Source organism: Diplotaxodon limnothrissa, linkage group LG18 (genome assembly GCF_057381915.1).
Source record: "Diplotaxodon limnothrissa isolate DT_005_m linkage group LG18, D_limnothrissa_male_GT1.1, whole genome shotgun sequence".
In the NCBI taxonomy this organism is placed as follows: domain Eukaryota; kingdom Metazoa; phylum Chordata; class Actinopteri; order Cichliformes; family Cichlidae; genus Diplotaxodon; species Diplotaxodon limnothrissa.
Genome location: NC_140613.1, coordinates 24667418 through 24682992, shown reverse-complemented (window position 1 = coordinate 24682992; position 15575 = coordinate 24667418). Strand labels below are relative to the sequence as shown.

Here is a 15575-nt window from a genome sequence, read left to right as displayed (position 1 = left end):
GGTTTGCTGAATTGCATGATAATCTTTTTTTTTTGTGGCCGGAGCTGACCAGCGGGCAAAGGTTTTTCTTGCCTAACCCATACTTGTGTTGTTGTTTGCACTTTTTGTCAGCTGACTTCCAAGCCCACAGAGAAACTTGTCACAGTGTTCCTCGATCGCTGTAACACAGAGGTTTTTGTTTGCAGTGCATGAGTCTGAGCTTTTTTGAATTTCCTCTTTCTTTGTTGTTGGGTTTGTTTGTTTTTTTCAGTAAAAAATGGACAGAAATTTGGGTCTGATCCTGCTCCTGCTGCTTCTCTGCCACAAAGGCAGCGGAGAGTTTTGTCCATACCGATGTCAGTGTTTCACTCTGGTCCAGGTGCTATGTGCTGATGCAACAATGACGTCTTTACCAAAGAATATTTCCAGGGAGGTCAAGGACTTTATTGTAATGACTACGGCTGTGCAGTACCTGTTCTCTCACACTTTGGAGGGCAGTCCTCAACTCACCAAGCTTATTTTCCTGGATAATCAACTGAAAAGTATTCACTGTCGGGCATTCGAACATCTGACTGAGCTTCAGGAACTGGAGATCAGCGGGAACCCCTTGGATCATTTATTTCTAGGAACTTTTTCAAAGCAAGGAAATTTGACTAAACTGCTGCTCAACTTCAACAGGTTCCAGACGGTGCTTCCTGGTATGTTTGACTCCTTGAAACAGCTAGAAACTCTGCAAATGAAGGGCAACGTCATATCAGATCTACCTGCGTTTCTTTTCCTGAACCTTCAAAAGCTGCGTGTCCTGGATTTGTCCCAAAATAAGCTTGAGGGAGTAAAAAAAGAAACTTTTTGTGGTCTGGAAAAGTTAGAGATCTTGAAAATGAACAACAACCTCCTCAGCAATTTTACATCTGACACATTTCACAATGTTTCTCAGCTGACAGAGCTTCATCTGGAAGGGAACATGATAACAAAACTTGATGATGGCATCTTTGCTGTGTTAACTGAATTGCAGGTGCTGAATCTCCGTGGGAACCTTCTTACAACCTTTAGCGATAAAGTGTTTGGATTTGAGGGCTCAAATTTGTCGGAACTGAACCTAAAAGGCAACAGACTAACTGAGCTGTCCTCTCTAAGCAGTCTGACTTTACTTACCAACCTCATCCTGTCCTCTAACCAGCTCTCCAACCTTACTGGAGACATTTTTAGAAATGTTACAGCCCTGATGATCCTGGACCTGTCTGAAAACCAGATCACTTCACTGCCCGAAACAATCTTTAATGATCTGTCTGAGATTAGGACAATCTACCTGCAAAAGAACAATCTCAGCACTTTGGATGCCAAACTGTTCAAGAGCCAGGAATTCATTCAGCAGCTCTACCTGTCTGACAACCAACTGGAGAGTCTCCCAGAGGACCTTTTCGACCATTTTATCCTGCAGTACACCGTGAGGCTGCATGGAAACCCTTGGAAATGTGACTGCCACATATGGTACCTGCATGACTGGGTGTTGGAAAACAGCAAAACCATGGAGATGCTGGACAGGGTGGTATGTGAGAGCCCAAACTTTTTGAAAAAACGGGCGGTCATGTCCATCAACAAGGATCAGCTGGTCTGTCATTTGTCCAGAGATGAGATGCCAGATCTCAGCACCTGTAGCCTACAAGCATCAAATGGCATCATGATCATAAAGTGTAAAGTAGATATATGTTCTCCACTGACAGTGAAGGTACAGTTTCAGAAGGAAGATGGCAACATTAAGGAACATATTGTGAAAAATGAGCATGAACCCTCACAATGTAGCAACGAGACACTGATCGAGAGCCCCATTCAGTAGTTTTCAGACTTTTTCTGGGTGCAAATTGTTTCACACTCAGAGTCACGTTATATGTTCAGTGACTGCCAGAGTCAATACTCTAAACAAACCTCTAACTCACCAGCTGACTAGTATACATAAATGTGACTGAATGATAAGAAAGGTAGATGAACCTTTTTTTTTTTAAAAAGTTCAAAGTTCAACTCAATTTCCAAAGATCCTGTCACTGCTCAAAGAAGCAATGAGTGAGCTGTCAGTCATCTGCTAACACATGCTTTTCCTGTGATTAAAACTCCAGTAGACGTCAGTGCTTCTCTCCTCTGTGTAAACTGCCAATGCTAGTCCCCTCAAACAGAACAGTCATCACTGACACAGTGCAGAGTAGTTATGAATATGTTTTTGTTTTCAGCAAGTTTGAGGTTAGTTTCCTGTGAACAAATAATTGAGTAAAACGTAATATTTGCTTCATGAAATTACTGGATTGAATTTTCAAGGCAGGAAAATGTATTAATCCTTAAATCAGGGATAGAAATTGTATGAAGAGTCTTGAAAGGCATGTGGTGTAAAAATCACCATACGAACTACCATGAAGTGAGGGCCATCTGATATCCCTGTATCGGTGTTGTTCCTGCATCATCATCATCATAAGTTTCTCCAGGACTGACTTTGCAGCTAACTAACAATTGTTGTCTGTCAGCTTGAAATGTGGAATAAAAAAGGGGGGGGAATGTCTTTGTTTATATAAAACTGTCTTCTAGAACAAATGGAAACAATTCTAGGTGTGTTCTTTATTAATTTATACAATATCATATACTGGTATGCTGTTTGCTGTCAGCCACATTTAGCTTTCTCAATGTTGGTTTGCTAGGGATAGCTTTTAATAGCGGTAGCTAACTTTTTGGCTAATGCTAACTCAATTCTCAGACAACATGACTGATGGTCAGTTGTAATGCTGATCCTGGACTGACATTGCTATGATAATGTCAGAACAACACCAACCCAGAAATATCAGATCACGCAGCAGGCTACACCATGAGCTGGTCACCGGGCTGTCACAGGGCTAACACAGTGAACTTTTGGGAAATTTGACTACACTAGCTTGTATGTAGATCTGACCACACATGACAGCCATTGCTCCCCATGTGTATCACTGAGCCTTGGGCACCTATGACTCTGTCACTCAAATCCTCACACTTGCTCATTTTTTTTGCTTCTAACACATAAACTTTGAGGACAAAATTTTCACTTTCTCTTTAATATATCCCACCCACTAACAGCTGCCACGATGAAGAGATAATCAGTGTTATTCACTTCACCTGTCAGTGCTCATAATGTTATGCCTGATCGGTGTATGTCATAAGCTAACTGTGGCTTGTTTACCTAATATCATCATCAGAATATGATCATAGCAGCCGGCAGTAAGTAGTGCAGTAATTTTCTGCAGTGGAGCAGAAGGGCAAAGCAGCTAAATGAATATACTTACACTATTGCTCAAAAGTCTTGAAAAATGTTTTTATATTCAAAAGAAAAAGACAATTTATTTTCATTTGCAATAACAAAAAATGATTACAAGTGTTCCAACTGATCTATTTACAGCATTTCTGTGTGATCTGATTGCTCAGAGAAGTGCAGCCTATTCAGTGGAGATGAAGTGACAAAATATTACACTGTTTTCAGAAATTTCCCACATAGAACGGGTTTCATTTCTTAGAAGAGACAGTGATCACACCCACAAAACGCCCACAGACTGTCCAAAGAATAGCCAAAGATCAGTCACCAGATGAACTTGATAAACTTGCTTTAGGTTACGCAATATACCACTGGATCACAGGGGCGATCTTACTGAAAACAGGCCTCTTTGTGTCTATGTACATAAACTATGTACTGAATTTATGATGTATGATTTGAGTAATTATTCATTTTCACTTAAAGCATTTCTTTAATATTATTATTTATTTTTCAAAAAAAATTTCCTTCTCTTTCTTTTAAAAACAGGAATATTTCAAAGTGACCCCAACCATTTAAGCTGCAGTGTGCATTACATCTCACCACTGCCTTTGGCACGCACATATATTGAGGTTTTTACTTGGCTGTGGAGTGGGTGGACTATTCATTGCAGTTCTTCAAAAGTATGTCGGTATCAAGCAGCCATCCTCTGATCAATCTCACTGCTGCTGCACACTGGGAGGGATAATAAAGATTGAGGGAGGAGGAGAGCCCCAGCGCAACAAGGCACACAGATGGCTACACCTTGAATACAGCACTTTCACCCGTGGTTAATAAGGGTCAAATGCCAAGGGGTCAATTGGGTCCTCGTTTTGAGGTGACTGACATCCCAATTCAAGTGGTGGCATACTTATTTCCAGAGTTTGGAGGGTTGTCCTTAAGCTGGAGGTAATCCTCACTTGACTCAAAGTCTGAAAACAGAACATTTAATGTTAAAAGTACAGCTAATGAGCAGAAAGAGATATGGAAGTCGTTAAATGCATATCTCTGTTCAGTGAGCGTGCTGGCATTTAAATGAATAGAAAAGAAACTAATAGGATGTGTCACAGTTAGCAGTGCAGTTGCTGAAGAATGTTTTTGAGGCTGTTTCCTTTGGAATTAAGGTTACTTAGAGTTATGCAGGAATTATATTGTGAAGTAAATCAAGTCAAATCTAACTGATTCATTTCATGGTATTGATGTGGCCTTTTGAAAGCAAAATGTTGCCAATCAACAGGTAGACACTAGATGTTGGAGTTTAGCGGCTAAACTAACAGATGAAGACTTGATGAAGAACTAGTGGGTCAGAGTTGTGTCTACATAACGAAACCCAGCACTGAAAACTGGATGCTTGAAATAAAACAGCTGAAAGCAGCCTAAAAATGAGAGCAGGATAAATTAACTGCAATTTACAAAAACTAAAACAATGAACTGATACTCTGAAGCTTTGTGCACAGAGATGAGATTAAAGATCTCCTCAGTTTATCATTCAAGTGATCACATTTTTAGGCTACTATAAAAGAAAATCCTTTTTTTTTTTTTTTTTTTTTTTTTTTTAACTTCCTGGAATTCAGGTCTCCTAAAAATTATTATTGAGATACTGGGAAGTTTTGGTAGAGTTTAAGTTTTGCCACAAGAAATGAAGAGGTTAATGTAGTTATCAACACTAAATCACCTGCCAGCATCCATCACTGGTAATTGCTCAGCAGAGTTACAGCAGCAGTGTTTGAGAGCAACCCAATGAGTAGGAATGAAAAGCTGCTTTTCCCCCACCCATGGTCACATCTCATCTCTGTATCCAGCTTAGTGGGCATTTAGCACCGGACACCACACTCCACACAGCAGCTCTTCAGATCGAAGAGAAGAGAAACAGAGGGGAGGGAGACATTATCCGGTGAGGCGCACAATGTCCAAAACAACACAAAGCACTGGGGAAGATGGTTTCCCACAGAGTTTAGACTGGTCAGTGAGAAGGGAGGTGGCGAGGGCAGGGCAGGGTCCTCAGGACAAAGACCAGAGGTCATCTGAGGCTCAGTGCTTGTGGCGAGAATTTGGGACTTTACTTTTTTTGATGGGAAAATGTTAACTAATTTCACACTGAGTCGCTGAATAAAATTTTATAACTGATCTGAAACACTGAACTCAATGTTGAGGACAAAATTTTTTTACTTGTACTTCAAACACCATGATTATGGTTTTTGTCTCTCAGCCTTATTTAAATGAGTTTAGTCTGTCATGAAATGATAACCAACACCAGTTGCTATCATGTGGGCAGGTGTCTATTAGGTCCTCTCTCTCACACAGCCGAGAAGGGTGAATGCGATGACCTAAGCATCTCGCGAACACAAATGGGCCATTTTGCACTCTCAAACTGTGAACCTTGCTTACAAACAAGGGTCAATATTTACCCCTCAGTGCACCCAGACCCCTGGATGGAAGCTTAATTGGTGGTGCTGACCAAATTAAGAACAGCTGACCTGATGTGGGTGTTAAGTGGACGGGGAGATGTTACTAGAATGGAAATCTTTTAGCATGCTGGTACACTGCCCTTTGTTTTGTCAGTCCCTATTGGAGGATAACAAGAGGCTATAAGCTCCTTATCATCACATTACATTTATGAAGGATGAATCGGGAACTATGGCCCTCTGGACCCCCATCCTCAAAAATAGCTATCCTTGTTTTGTGCCCAGCTGGTTTTATTATGCCTGCAAGCAGCACTTCATTCTATACTTTTGGTCGGACACTGAAATACCTTCTATGCTCCATCCTCCAGCAGCAAAGATCCTATAAAACAATATGTGTTTCACACATTTGGGTTTGTTAAAACATTGCCAGTTTATTTTCCCTGGTTTATTTTATGAATTCAATGCAGACAAGTCATGTTTCCAGGTTTTGATTAAAAACCTACTTTCACTTGCAGTTGTACATGTAATGTGGATTTCACAGATTGCAGGCCACTGCTTGTGTTGCAGGCCACATCAATTCCTATCAGTTAAATTCCGTTTTATTTGCATAGCACCAAATCACAACAGCAGTCACCTCAAGACCACAAGGTAAAGACCCAATAGCAATACAGGGAAAACCCCAACAATCAAAGGATCCACTTTGAGCAAGCACCTGGTGACAGTGGGAAGGAAAAATTCAATTTTAACAGGAAGAAGCCTTCTGCAGGACAAGGTTCAGGGATGAACAGGCATCTGTCAGGACTGGTTGGGAGTGACAGGAGAAAGAGAATCCTAAAAGCGTTAAGAAAATGTAATGCAGTTATCATTTTTAACCACCTATAAATCAGTCATGCTGCATCATGCAATGTAATTAGTAACTGCATTTAAACCCTTTCAAAGATGTTTTTATTAGAAGTGAACACCAAACAACAGAGAAAACAATCAGATGTACGTACCTACCCACTAAGGACACTTATTGTCGTCAGTTGTTCAACAGTGTCCCTTGGACTAGGATGGCAGATGGAATAAGTAGATCGAGGCCTGAGGCTGTTGCCAAACCAAGCCAACTTTTTTTAGAAAGCGTTTTAAAAACAGCAACCACTGACCAAAGTGCTGGACAAAGCACTGAAATACAACTTAAATAAAGTTTAAATAAGTAAAAGTAAATAAATATAAAAATAATTTGAATTAAAATTACTACACAAAATAAGAGCATCAGCACGATACAAGATTTGGGAGCCGCTACAGCAAAAGCCCTTTCTCCTCTGAGCAGCTCCTCTGTGTCCTCCACATCCAAGAGTACTTGCACCATCTGCAGACAAGACAAGGAAGACTGGCTAAAATCAACATATAGAGTTACAGTAATCCAAGTGAGTTATAATGACGGCATGGATTACTGTTTCAAAATGATCTTTTGATAGAATGTTTTTTTTATTTTAGCCAGCTGTCTCAGCTGAAAGAAGCTAGATTTTACCAATGCGCTGATTTGACTGTCCAATCTAAAATTCTTGTCCATCCTAAAAATCATGCTTCTGACAATAAGCTTTACATACTGAGCCACTGGGCCTATGTCGACAGAACAAGCCTCACCAGTGATGCTAGGCCCAAACACAATAACCTCTGCCTTCTTTTGATCAAAATTTAGGACGTTTAGCACCATTTAGGTTTTTAATTCCTCAAGGCACTCAGCTAAAGTTTCCATGGAGTAGGCATCCTTCTGTTTTAGGGAACATAAACCTGAGTATCATCTGCATAACAATGGAGAGCAATTTTGTACTTGCTAAAATTAGAAGCAAGAGGCAGCAGATATATAAAATAGCAGAGGCCCAAGTATCGAGCCCTGCGGAACCCCACAAGACAAAGGAGCAGAGGAACATCTGAAATCACGTAGTCTAAGGTTCTCTTGGAAAGGAAGGATTGGAACCACTCCAGAACAGTGCCACAAATGCCTACCCTGAGCTCTAAACAAGACATTAAAATATTAAGATTCGCTGTGTCAGAAGTGACAGTTAAGTCTAGAAGAACTAGCATCAGATAGTCCCCTGCATCTGTAGCCAGGAGGATGTCAGTAAAAACCACCAGCAGTGCAGATTCCATGGATCATCCATCATCCATCCATCCATCCGTCCATTCTCTTCCACTTATCCTTGTCAGGGTCACGGGGAGGCTGGCGCCTATCCCAGCTGTCTCTGGGCGAGACGTGCGGTACACTCTGGACAGGTCGCCAGTCTGTTGCAGGGCTAACACATAGAAACAGACAACCATTTTACGTTCACACCTGTGAAAATTTTTGAATTACCAATTAACCTAACCCCACTAAATGCATGTCTTTGGACTGTGGGAGGAAGCCAGTGTACCCGGAGAGAACCCACGCAAACACTGGGAGATGCAAACTCCACACAGAAAAACCCTGGCGTGATGGTGGACCTTCTTTCTGTGAGGCAACAGTGCTTACCACTGTGCCACCATGCTGCCCGTGCTATGAAGAGACTTAAAACCAGATTAAAAACCGTCAAGAACATCATGTTTCACTAAAAATGCCACAAATACACTGTGAACAATTTTCTCCATAATTTTTTAAAGAAAAGGAAGCTTGGAAATAGACCTAAAGTTAGATAACAGGGTAGGATCAAGGCAAGGTTATTTTTTTTTTTATTAGTGGTTGCACTGTTTGCATCCTTAAAAATTTTAGGAACAACACCTGAGGACAGGCTGCTGTTAATAACCTCACGACAGATGGGATCACATCACAGGGGGGAACCTGAAGCCTTCAGGTGACCAAATAAAGTCTCATAAACGACGGTCTCACTGAAGACTCGCAGTAACTACGGGGCCGAGCAGAATTTCACCTTTATTACATTTCTGCCTAATACCTTCAAATTTAGACACTTTGCAATCACTTTTACAACTGTTTCTTACACCATTCTAGCACCACATCCTCCACTTTAAGAGCTTCATTTTTTGGTGCTGGCTATGATATCTGGCTGTGGAATTCATCGCTCATGTATTTTGTTTCAGGTCTCTTTGGCACTTGGATTACTGAGAGTTCTCTCTAACAGCGTGGCTCATTATATGCTAAATCTAACAGTATACCCATTTGCTATAAAGTCCTTGTTTTTCAACGTTGCATTTGTATTTCTGGCTCTGCTCAAACTCATGGTGAAACAGCAAACTCCTGTGTAATAGCACAAACTTCGGGGGTAAACTGAAAGTTACTCTTATTAAAGGCTCTTGTTACATTAGAGAGATAGACAAAATTAAAAACATGTGACTTATGGTGGGCTTTTATAAGCTTGTTCTGTCGGGTTTTTGTTGCTTTTGATCTGATGTAGCTGATATTTGACTTTAAAGGACTATTATTGCATGACGTTCTTCCTAAATTCCCCCCCTCTGGGTTGTTAAGATTTTCAAAAACAACCAGCTAAATCAAAAAGTGATGAATTGGAGCGTGGCGACAAAGAGTATTGTTCATTCACCATTGATATTGAGCGCATAATCTATTCATTAGCCTTGATGTGAACCACTGGTGACTACTTCGACCCCCATCAACACCATAACAACCTTAAGAACAATAGTAAGGCGATTCACCCACAGAGGTGGAGGCGCTGGAGGTTTCCGGTGTGTGTCAGAGGGAGACGGTTGTGAGAAGCAGGGAACCTGTCACTTTTGCCACTCTGATTTTGAGGGGAGGCCATCAATCATGGAGCTAAGTAATAGGGGCAGGGTCTACCCGTCTTCATGTTTACCAGTCTATGCTTTACGGCGTTTTGGAGAAACTGCAACAACGTGGGGTTTTGATTCGGGAGGGGGGCGGCAGATAAGCAACAATAAGACGAGACATGAGATGAAGGCACAGACACCAGCAGGAGTCATGATCTATTGAAGCCGCTCTGTCCAAAGCCCCTTCACAGAGTCTGTCTCATATACACAGCGATAACCTGTCAGCACCTCAGAGCTCGTCTTATCTGAATGGCACAGCTTTGCCTGAAGAGTTGTCAGAAAGCCTTTAAAACCAGGACCTTTGGGAACAGCCAACAATAAGCCTTCTTTAGCACGGTGAAAGTGACAGCATGGTCCTCCCCCGCTCCCAGCCATAAAACCTCTTCCTGGATAAACAAGGGGAAAGGCCCTTTATGAAGATGGAGAGGGTCACAAAGAGAGGAGCCATTGAGCCACCGAGGGGCCCGTCTTTGTTTTTGTCTTTCCGAGGGTGTTCTCAAAGGATGCTCTGATAGGAGGGGGCAGCTCTATTTTTGTCTTTTAGTCCTCCTTAGCGTCGATCTTCTTGCAGCTCTGCCAAAACAGAGACGTGAACTTAACACGACTGAGTCGTTTGCACAAGTTGAGTTTAATGTTTTTGACAGGGTGGCAGATGTGTTAATTTGGTTCATTTAGTAAGAAATTCAGATTTAAATTCAGTTCCTTAAATTTAGTTAATCTAAATGCTTCTCTGTTAGGATCAAATCCCTTTAAATTCCATGGATTTGAAATCAGAAGCCGTCAAATGACTATGGATGGTGTGAGTGTTTGCCTTCAGAGGTGCCACTGTGTGACGCTGTCAAAGAGAGGCCCCGTCTTTTGGTGACAGGCTCCCAGGTCAGTTGATGGGTTGCCAGATTTAAGGCAACATGCTGATGGAGCTGCGTTGTGTTGGGAGTGTGAATGAGGGGCACCTGTGACCTCTGGTCACGCTCTGCTTGCAGCCCGCTGTGCGAGCACCACGCTCAGGACACACGCTGGGACAGTCAGGCCTTCAACTGTCCACCACAGGGGTTGGAGCGTCTCTGCAGGGCTGCTGCAGAGAGGGTGTTTTACATCATCGTACTCACATCATCAAATTGTTTCAGACACATTTACAGCCTGCTTTGTCAAAAAGTTTAAATAACAGCATCAAATTTTTCGAAATTTAATCCGCATTTAATCCTTGAGTAATACCGGGATCTTATCATGACTGGTCTTCCAGTTTATTTTAACATGATTTCCCATCTGGCAGCAGCACAAGCAGGGCTGCGCGTGTCTGCAGAAGCCAACACGCCCTCCTCTCTGGGCTGGCAGCACGCCTTTTAGATTCAACACAGCCTCTCAGGTTCCACACCTTCTTAGAGAGGTATTTAGTTCCAGCAGAAAACAGATTTCTCCTAACTGCAGAAGGGATGACAAGTGATAACACGACACACAGGAGGGGGTCTATTTTTAGAGGACTGCTTTGAGATGATTTATAGTTATAAGTATAGCAATTAACAGCATTTTCTGTAAGCAACATAGACTGAACTGGACCCTAAACTAGGGGAATGCAGTAACACTGATATCATAAGCCATTCAAGTGTGATGGGTAATGTAAAAGTATTTTTTTGGAGAAAAAGAAAAAGTCACCAATCCTGCAAGTATTGCTGTAAACATAAAACCATTTTATTTATTTCAGAAAATACAGTGCTTTTCGGGAGCTTCTCAGCCCAGAGGCAAAATAAACTGTGCAGTATCAAAAATAGAAACCCCACAGTAAGAAAAGAGGCCCAGAATAACTTTTATAGTCCATATAAAAAACATAACTGTGTCTAAAGTTTCCTCAGTGTAATAACAAAATGTACAAAATATACAAAAATAGGATTTACAGTGTGAAAGTACTCTTCTCCTCAAAATCTACTCCTTCCTACCACGGCCTCCACACAGAGTCTGAGGTGACAGCCGGTGCAACAGGTGACACGTGGTGACCATTCTGTGCGGTCAGAGGTCCGAGGGCTGCACTGGGCACGAGAAACGCAAACTGTCCATCGGGCGTGGGCACCACTTGGAAGCCTCCATAGAGTTTCATCGATTCTGGGGGAGCGTGCATGAGCGAATTGCTTTTGCAGGGTATCTGTGGGACTGAAGCGACTGGAATCTGTGTGCCGGTCTGTCCGAGTCCAACCGCACCGAGGTGAGGTCCATAGAAGTTCAGAGTATTGATTTGGGCCACGCAGGCTGCCAGGTGGCTGAGGAGGCGAGTCCTCACCTCTGTGTTCACCCCTTCACACGTGGACAGGAAACGGGTGACTTCTCCTACACACTCACTGAATCCGGCTCTGTATTTACCCAGAACGAAGGGGTCTGTGTTTGCAGCAGCTGGAAAAGAAAAGAAAAATGCATAAATACAGACAGACAGATAAATAGATAGATGGAGAGATGCATGTGAAATGAATACTACAGGGCAAACATACATGCGGGTTGGGCAATAAATCTTGGAGAAAGATGGGCCATGTGTGCCATCTAAAGTTACTCCTCCAAGACTCAGTGCTCGCCATTAAACATCCAGAAATGGCAGTTACATACCAGTCATCTGAAGTCGCTGCAGGTTCCTGAGGTGCTTCACAGTCATCTCAAGGATGTCAGCCTTCTCCAGTTTAGAGTGTCTGGAGCTCTAAATAGAAAAAAAATATTGAAAATTTTAAATTTGCTTTTTTAATTCACAGATGTTTACATCTAACTGGATTGTTAGCCTGTGCGTCTCCTTACGTCTTTCTTGAGTGCGTCCAGGATGAGGGTCTTCAGCTGACCCAGGCTCTCATTGATGCGCGCGCGTCTTCGCTTTTCCATGATTGGTTTGGAAGACTTGGAAGAGGGGGGGGAACGCAGTTTAGACAGTTTTTCGTAGAAATATCAAACAATTAAACACCGGTGTAAAGAGCTCATTTAACCGACCTTTCTGCTCTCTGTCAAAGCCCGGGGTTTCTCGGGCGTGGAGTCGCCACTTGTAGGGGTGGCAGCCACAGCGGACGGAGATGCTCTCTCTAAAGTACCGGCTGGCATCTTCAGTTCAGTATCAGTAAAAGAAAACCAGCAGAAGCGGTCTGCGAATACCCAGCAGTAAAAAGTCCAGTTCAGTGTGTCCCGCCTTCTCCTGGCAGACCTCGGAGATCCTCGTCGATGACAACACCACCGCTCAAAAGCGACTTCTGTCCACTCGCCAAGCTGACATCCAGACCGCTCCTGTTACGGGCTCCTCGGGTTTCTTTTATACAGCTGGGGCCTGCACGCGAGCGGCTCGTGTGCGGGTTCCCTGGGTTTCAGCCGTCTGTCCAATGAGCGCGCGGGACACGGCGCCGGGGAGGCGGCGGGCTCGTGCGACAGGACGCTCTCATTGGCTACCTGTCAGGATGCTGAAAGAGTGTTTTACAAAGGCAGCGTGAGTGAGGAGAGAAATGTCTGAGCACCAGTTCTCCTGCTGCAAATGAGGCGTCCCGCTCCACTAAAGACGCCACTGATGTGCTCTCGGGGTAAAACAAACAGCACGGTGTTTTATCTGTTTTTAAACGAGACTGTAAAACATAAATTAAAGCTGCTTTTCCGCTTTGTTTGTGTCTCTCTTGTGCTGGATAAAAACTTACAGCTAAAATATGTAGTCATTAAATTTCAGTTTGATTGTCTTAATTTCGTTTCTCCTCGAATTAATTCAGTGTTTGTTTGTTTTTTGCTTTAGACTAATCTAATAATAATAATTTTAAGATTAATATAAGACCTCTCCTGTGTCAAGCGTCTCTTACTTTTCTTCCTGTTAATTATTCTCTTCATATTTTTTTTAAAAGAAAAGGTTTCAAAGATGTTTCTTTACTTGGCGTTTGTCTGTGCGTTTAACTATAAAAAAAAAGAGCAATCATTAATTTCATTTATTTGCGATCAGTCAGCACTTTTCTCCTGAGCCTAAATTGTCTTTGCTCTACACCTTTTCGTTTGGAAGGTGAGCGTTGATTGTGTCCATTATTATTGACATTTAAAACAAATATTGGAGAGGAGGTTACGTTTTCCCGTCTTGTATTTAAATTAGTTACTTTAAAATGTGTCTAGATCAGGGGTGTTAACCGTAAGGCCCAGAAGCCAGAATCAGTCAGCAAAGGAAAATGTGAAAAATATTATGGCATAAATGTTGAACTTTTAGCTGGATTTTCAGGTTTTACGGCATTTCCTATGGATGGCCCCTATTTACTGTCTACTATACAAATATCTGTTTGTCTGTGTGTTTGTCATGCTGAAGAACTGACATGTGCTGTTGAAATGGCACTTGCTTTCTTATATTAAGATATCTCCGGGATTCAGTCTATTGTTAAACTTCCTAACACTGACAGAAAGTGGAGTTTCAATGTTCCGGACTTTGATGTGTATTTGCGTGACTGTACATGTGTTTTTGTGTGTTTTTGTGTACTGAGAGGAATATCTCACTCGCATTCACACTCCCAGTTTCGTTGGGGAGGGGTGGGACGGGGTTGTTCACTGAGTGCTTCTGAATTTGAAGTAAAGAGTTTCTGACACACTCCAGGCCTGATGTCCAGTGAAGAAAATCTCTGAAGCACTGAGCTGTCTTCACTGGCTTGACCTCTGACATCTCGTGTCTACTATCAGAGAGTTTAAAGCAGAAAGTAAAGACGTATTTAAAATCCTTCTGAAGATGAAAAACAATACAATCTTTTGTGTTTTATGACAAACAAACACCTGAATTGATATTTTTACCCTTCTGTCCTGATTTTCTTAATCCTAATTTATACCTATTACTGACTGTTATTCATCTTTAAATATGTTATATTCTCATCTTTTCCTTCAAAGCTTATATCTGTGATAAATCATACTTCTGCACGTATAAAAACACAAGAGATTTTATGCAGATTTTTATCAGTTATCATTTTGTGTGGCATTTAAGTAGCTTCTGTAATTTTCTGGTACCTGTAAGCGCTTGTTGTCTTGAATTTGCAATTGTTTACCTGCAAGCACACTCAATATCTCTGTGATAAACCACTCATCTCCTGGTGTCAGTGCACATGCCATCTGTAACGTGTTTCATTAACATATATGTTGAGAGACATCTCCATCTAGTCCAGGTTTCTATCGGGAGTTAGCTCGATCCTTTCAGATAGAGTCCTCAGAGGTGAAATGACCCCAGAAGCAGGTCATCGTTTGCATCCAAGACTTCCTGTCTGTGTGAGCCAGACAAACTTCAAGCACCACTGGCTTCCTGACACGAGCTGGTATCAAGTGAAGTCAAATGAAATTGTCAAACCTGCAGCCAAGACTGGGATCACCTCATATAAACCTAATTATACCCATTCCTCAGAATTAAAAGAAAGTTCGCTCAGTTAAATTCAATTTTATTTATATAAAATCTATATAAAATATGCTTCATATTTATTGATTATTTTTGAAAGAACCCACATGTCAGAGATTTACAGTTAACAAACAGTCAGGTGAGTAAACAACACTGAGACACTTAAGATTGACAACGTGCGGCACGGGTGAAAAGCTCAGAGCAAATCACACCGAACTGCAGTATTCGTTTATTTTTATAGGTTACATCGTCAATATGCAAATATAATCACATTTTCTGTTACGCAGGTCCTGATGCTGTCTGCATGCAAGCTGTGTGTGTGTGTGTGTCACAAAGTATGTGTGTTGCAAGTCAATTTCTAAGAATAATATAATGCAAGTCAACTTCTGCGGATATGTATTTCTGTGCTGGTCTCTTATGGTAAATCCCAGTGTCACAGGGTCAGCTTCCTGTTTTTACGGAAAACTGTGTCTGGTGGAATATGTGTAACATAACTTTTGCAGCATAAGCAAATAAAACAATAAAAACTCCCTAACACCACAATAATACAGAGAAAATGTCAACAATCAGACGAAATCCTGCGAGCAAGCACTTGGCAACAGTGGGAAGGAAAAACTCCCTTATAACAGGATGAAACCTGAAGTAGAACCAGTCTTTCATTGTCAGTAATAAAGTCACTGTCAAGCTGTCAGCAGAGTGCTGTTGCATGTTTGTCCTTATGGAAACATTATTGAAGATTATTTTTGTTCCACAACACACAGTTCAGATGCTCTCAAACACA

The 15575-nt window shown here is 41.8% G+C and overlaps 2 protein-coding genes across 2 annotated transcripts; one reads left to right on the top strand and one right to left on the bottom strand.

Annotated features, from left to right (window-relative positions):
• The first annotated feature begins 159 nt into the window (after nucleotides 1–159).
• LOC146613704 (uncharacterized) lies at nucleotides 160–2555 on the top strand. Its single transcript, XM_085376932.1, has one exon. The coding sequence runs from the start codon at nucleotides 257–259 to the stop codon at nucleotides 1814–1816; it is 1560 nt and encodes a 519-aa protein (XP_085233058.1). The 5' UTR covers nucleotides 160–256; the 3' UTR covers nucleotides 1817–2555.
• An 8819-nt stretch (nucleotides 2556–11374) lies between these two features.
• On the bottom strand, nucleotides 11375–12522 carry LOC146613703 (transcription factor HES-1-B-like). The gene is made up of 4 exons (XM_085377676.1): nucleotides 12403–12522; nucleotides 12217–12312; nucleotides 12034–12121; nucleotides 11375–11826 (listed from the first exon to the last, which is right to left on the bottom strand). Exons 1-4 carry the CDS (start codon nucleotides 12508–12510, stop codon nucleotides 11375–11377), a joined length of 744 nt encoding a protein of 247 aa, XP_085233802.1. The 5' UTR covers nucleotides 12511–12522.
• Nucleotides 12523–15575: the final 3053 nt, after the last annotated feature.

Bases quoted from the DNA above. Each gene is read 5' to 3' on its own strand.
- LOC146613703 (XM_085377676.1), bottom strand. From the start codon at position 12,510: ATGCCAGCCGGTACTTTAGAGAGAGCATCTCCGTCCGCTGTGGCTGCC. The intron at 12,313-12,402 runs GTCGGTTAAATG...CCCTCTTCCAAG, and splicing joins CTTTGACAGAGAGCAGAAAG to TCTTCCAAACCAATCATGGA. The intron at 12,122-12,216 runs GTAAGGAGACGC...TTTTCTATTTAG, and splicing joins TGGACGCACTCAAGAAAGAC to AGCTCCAGACACTCTAAACT.
- LOC146613704 (XM_085376932.1), top strand. From the start codon at position 257: ATGGACAGAAATTTGGGTCTGATCCTGCTCCTGCTGCTTCTCTGCCAC.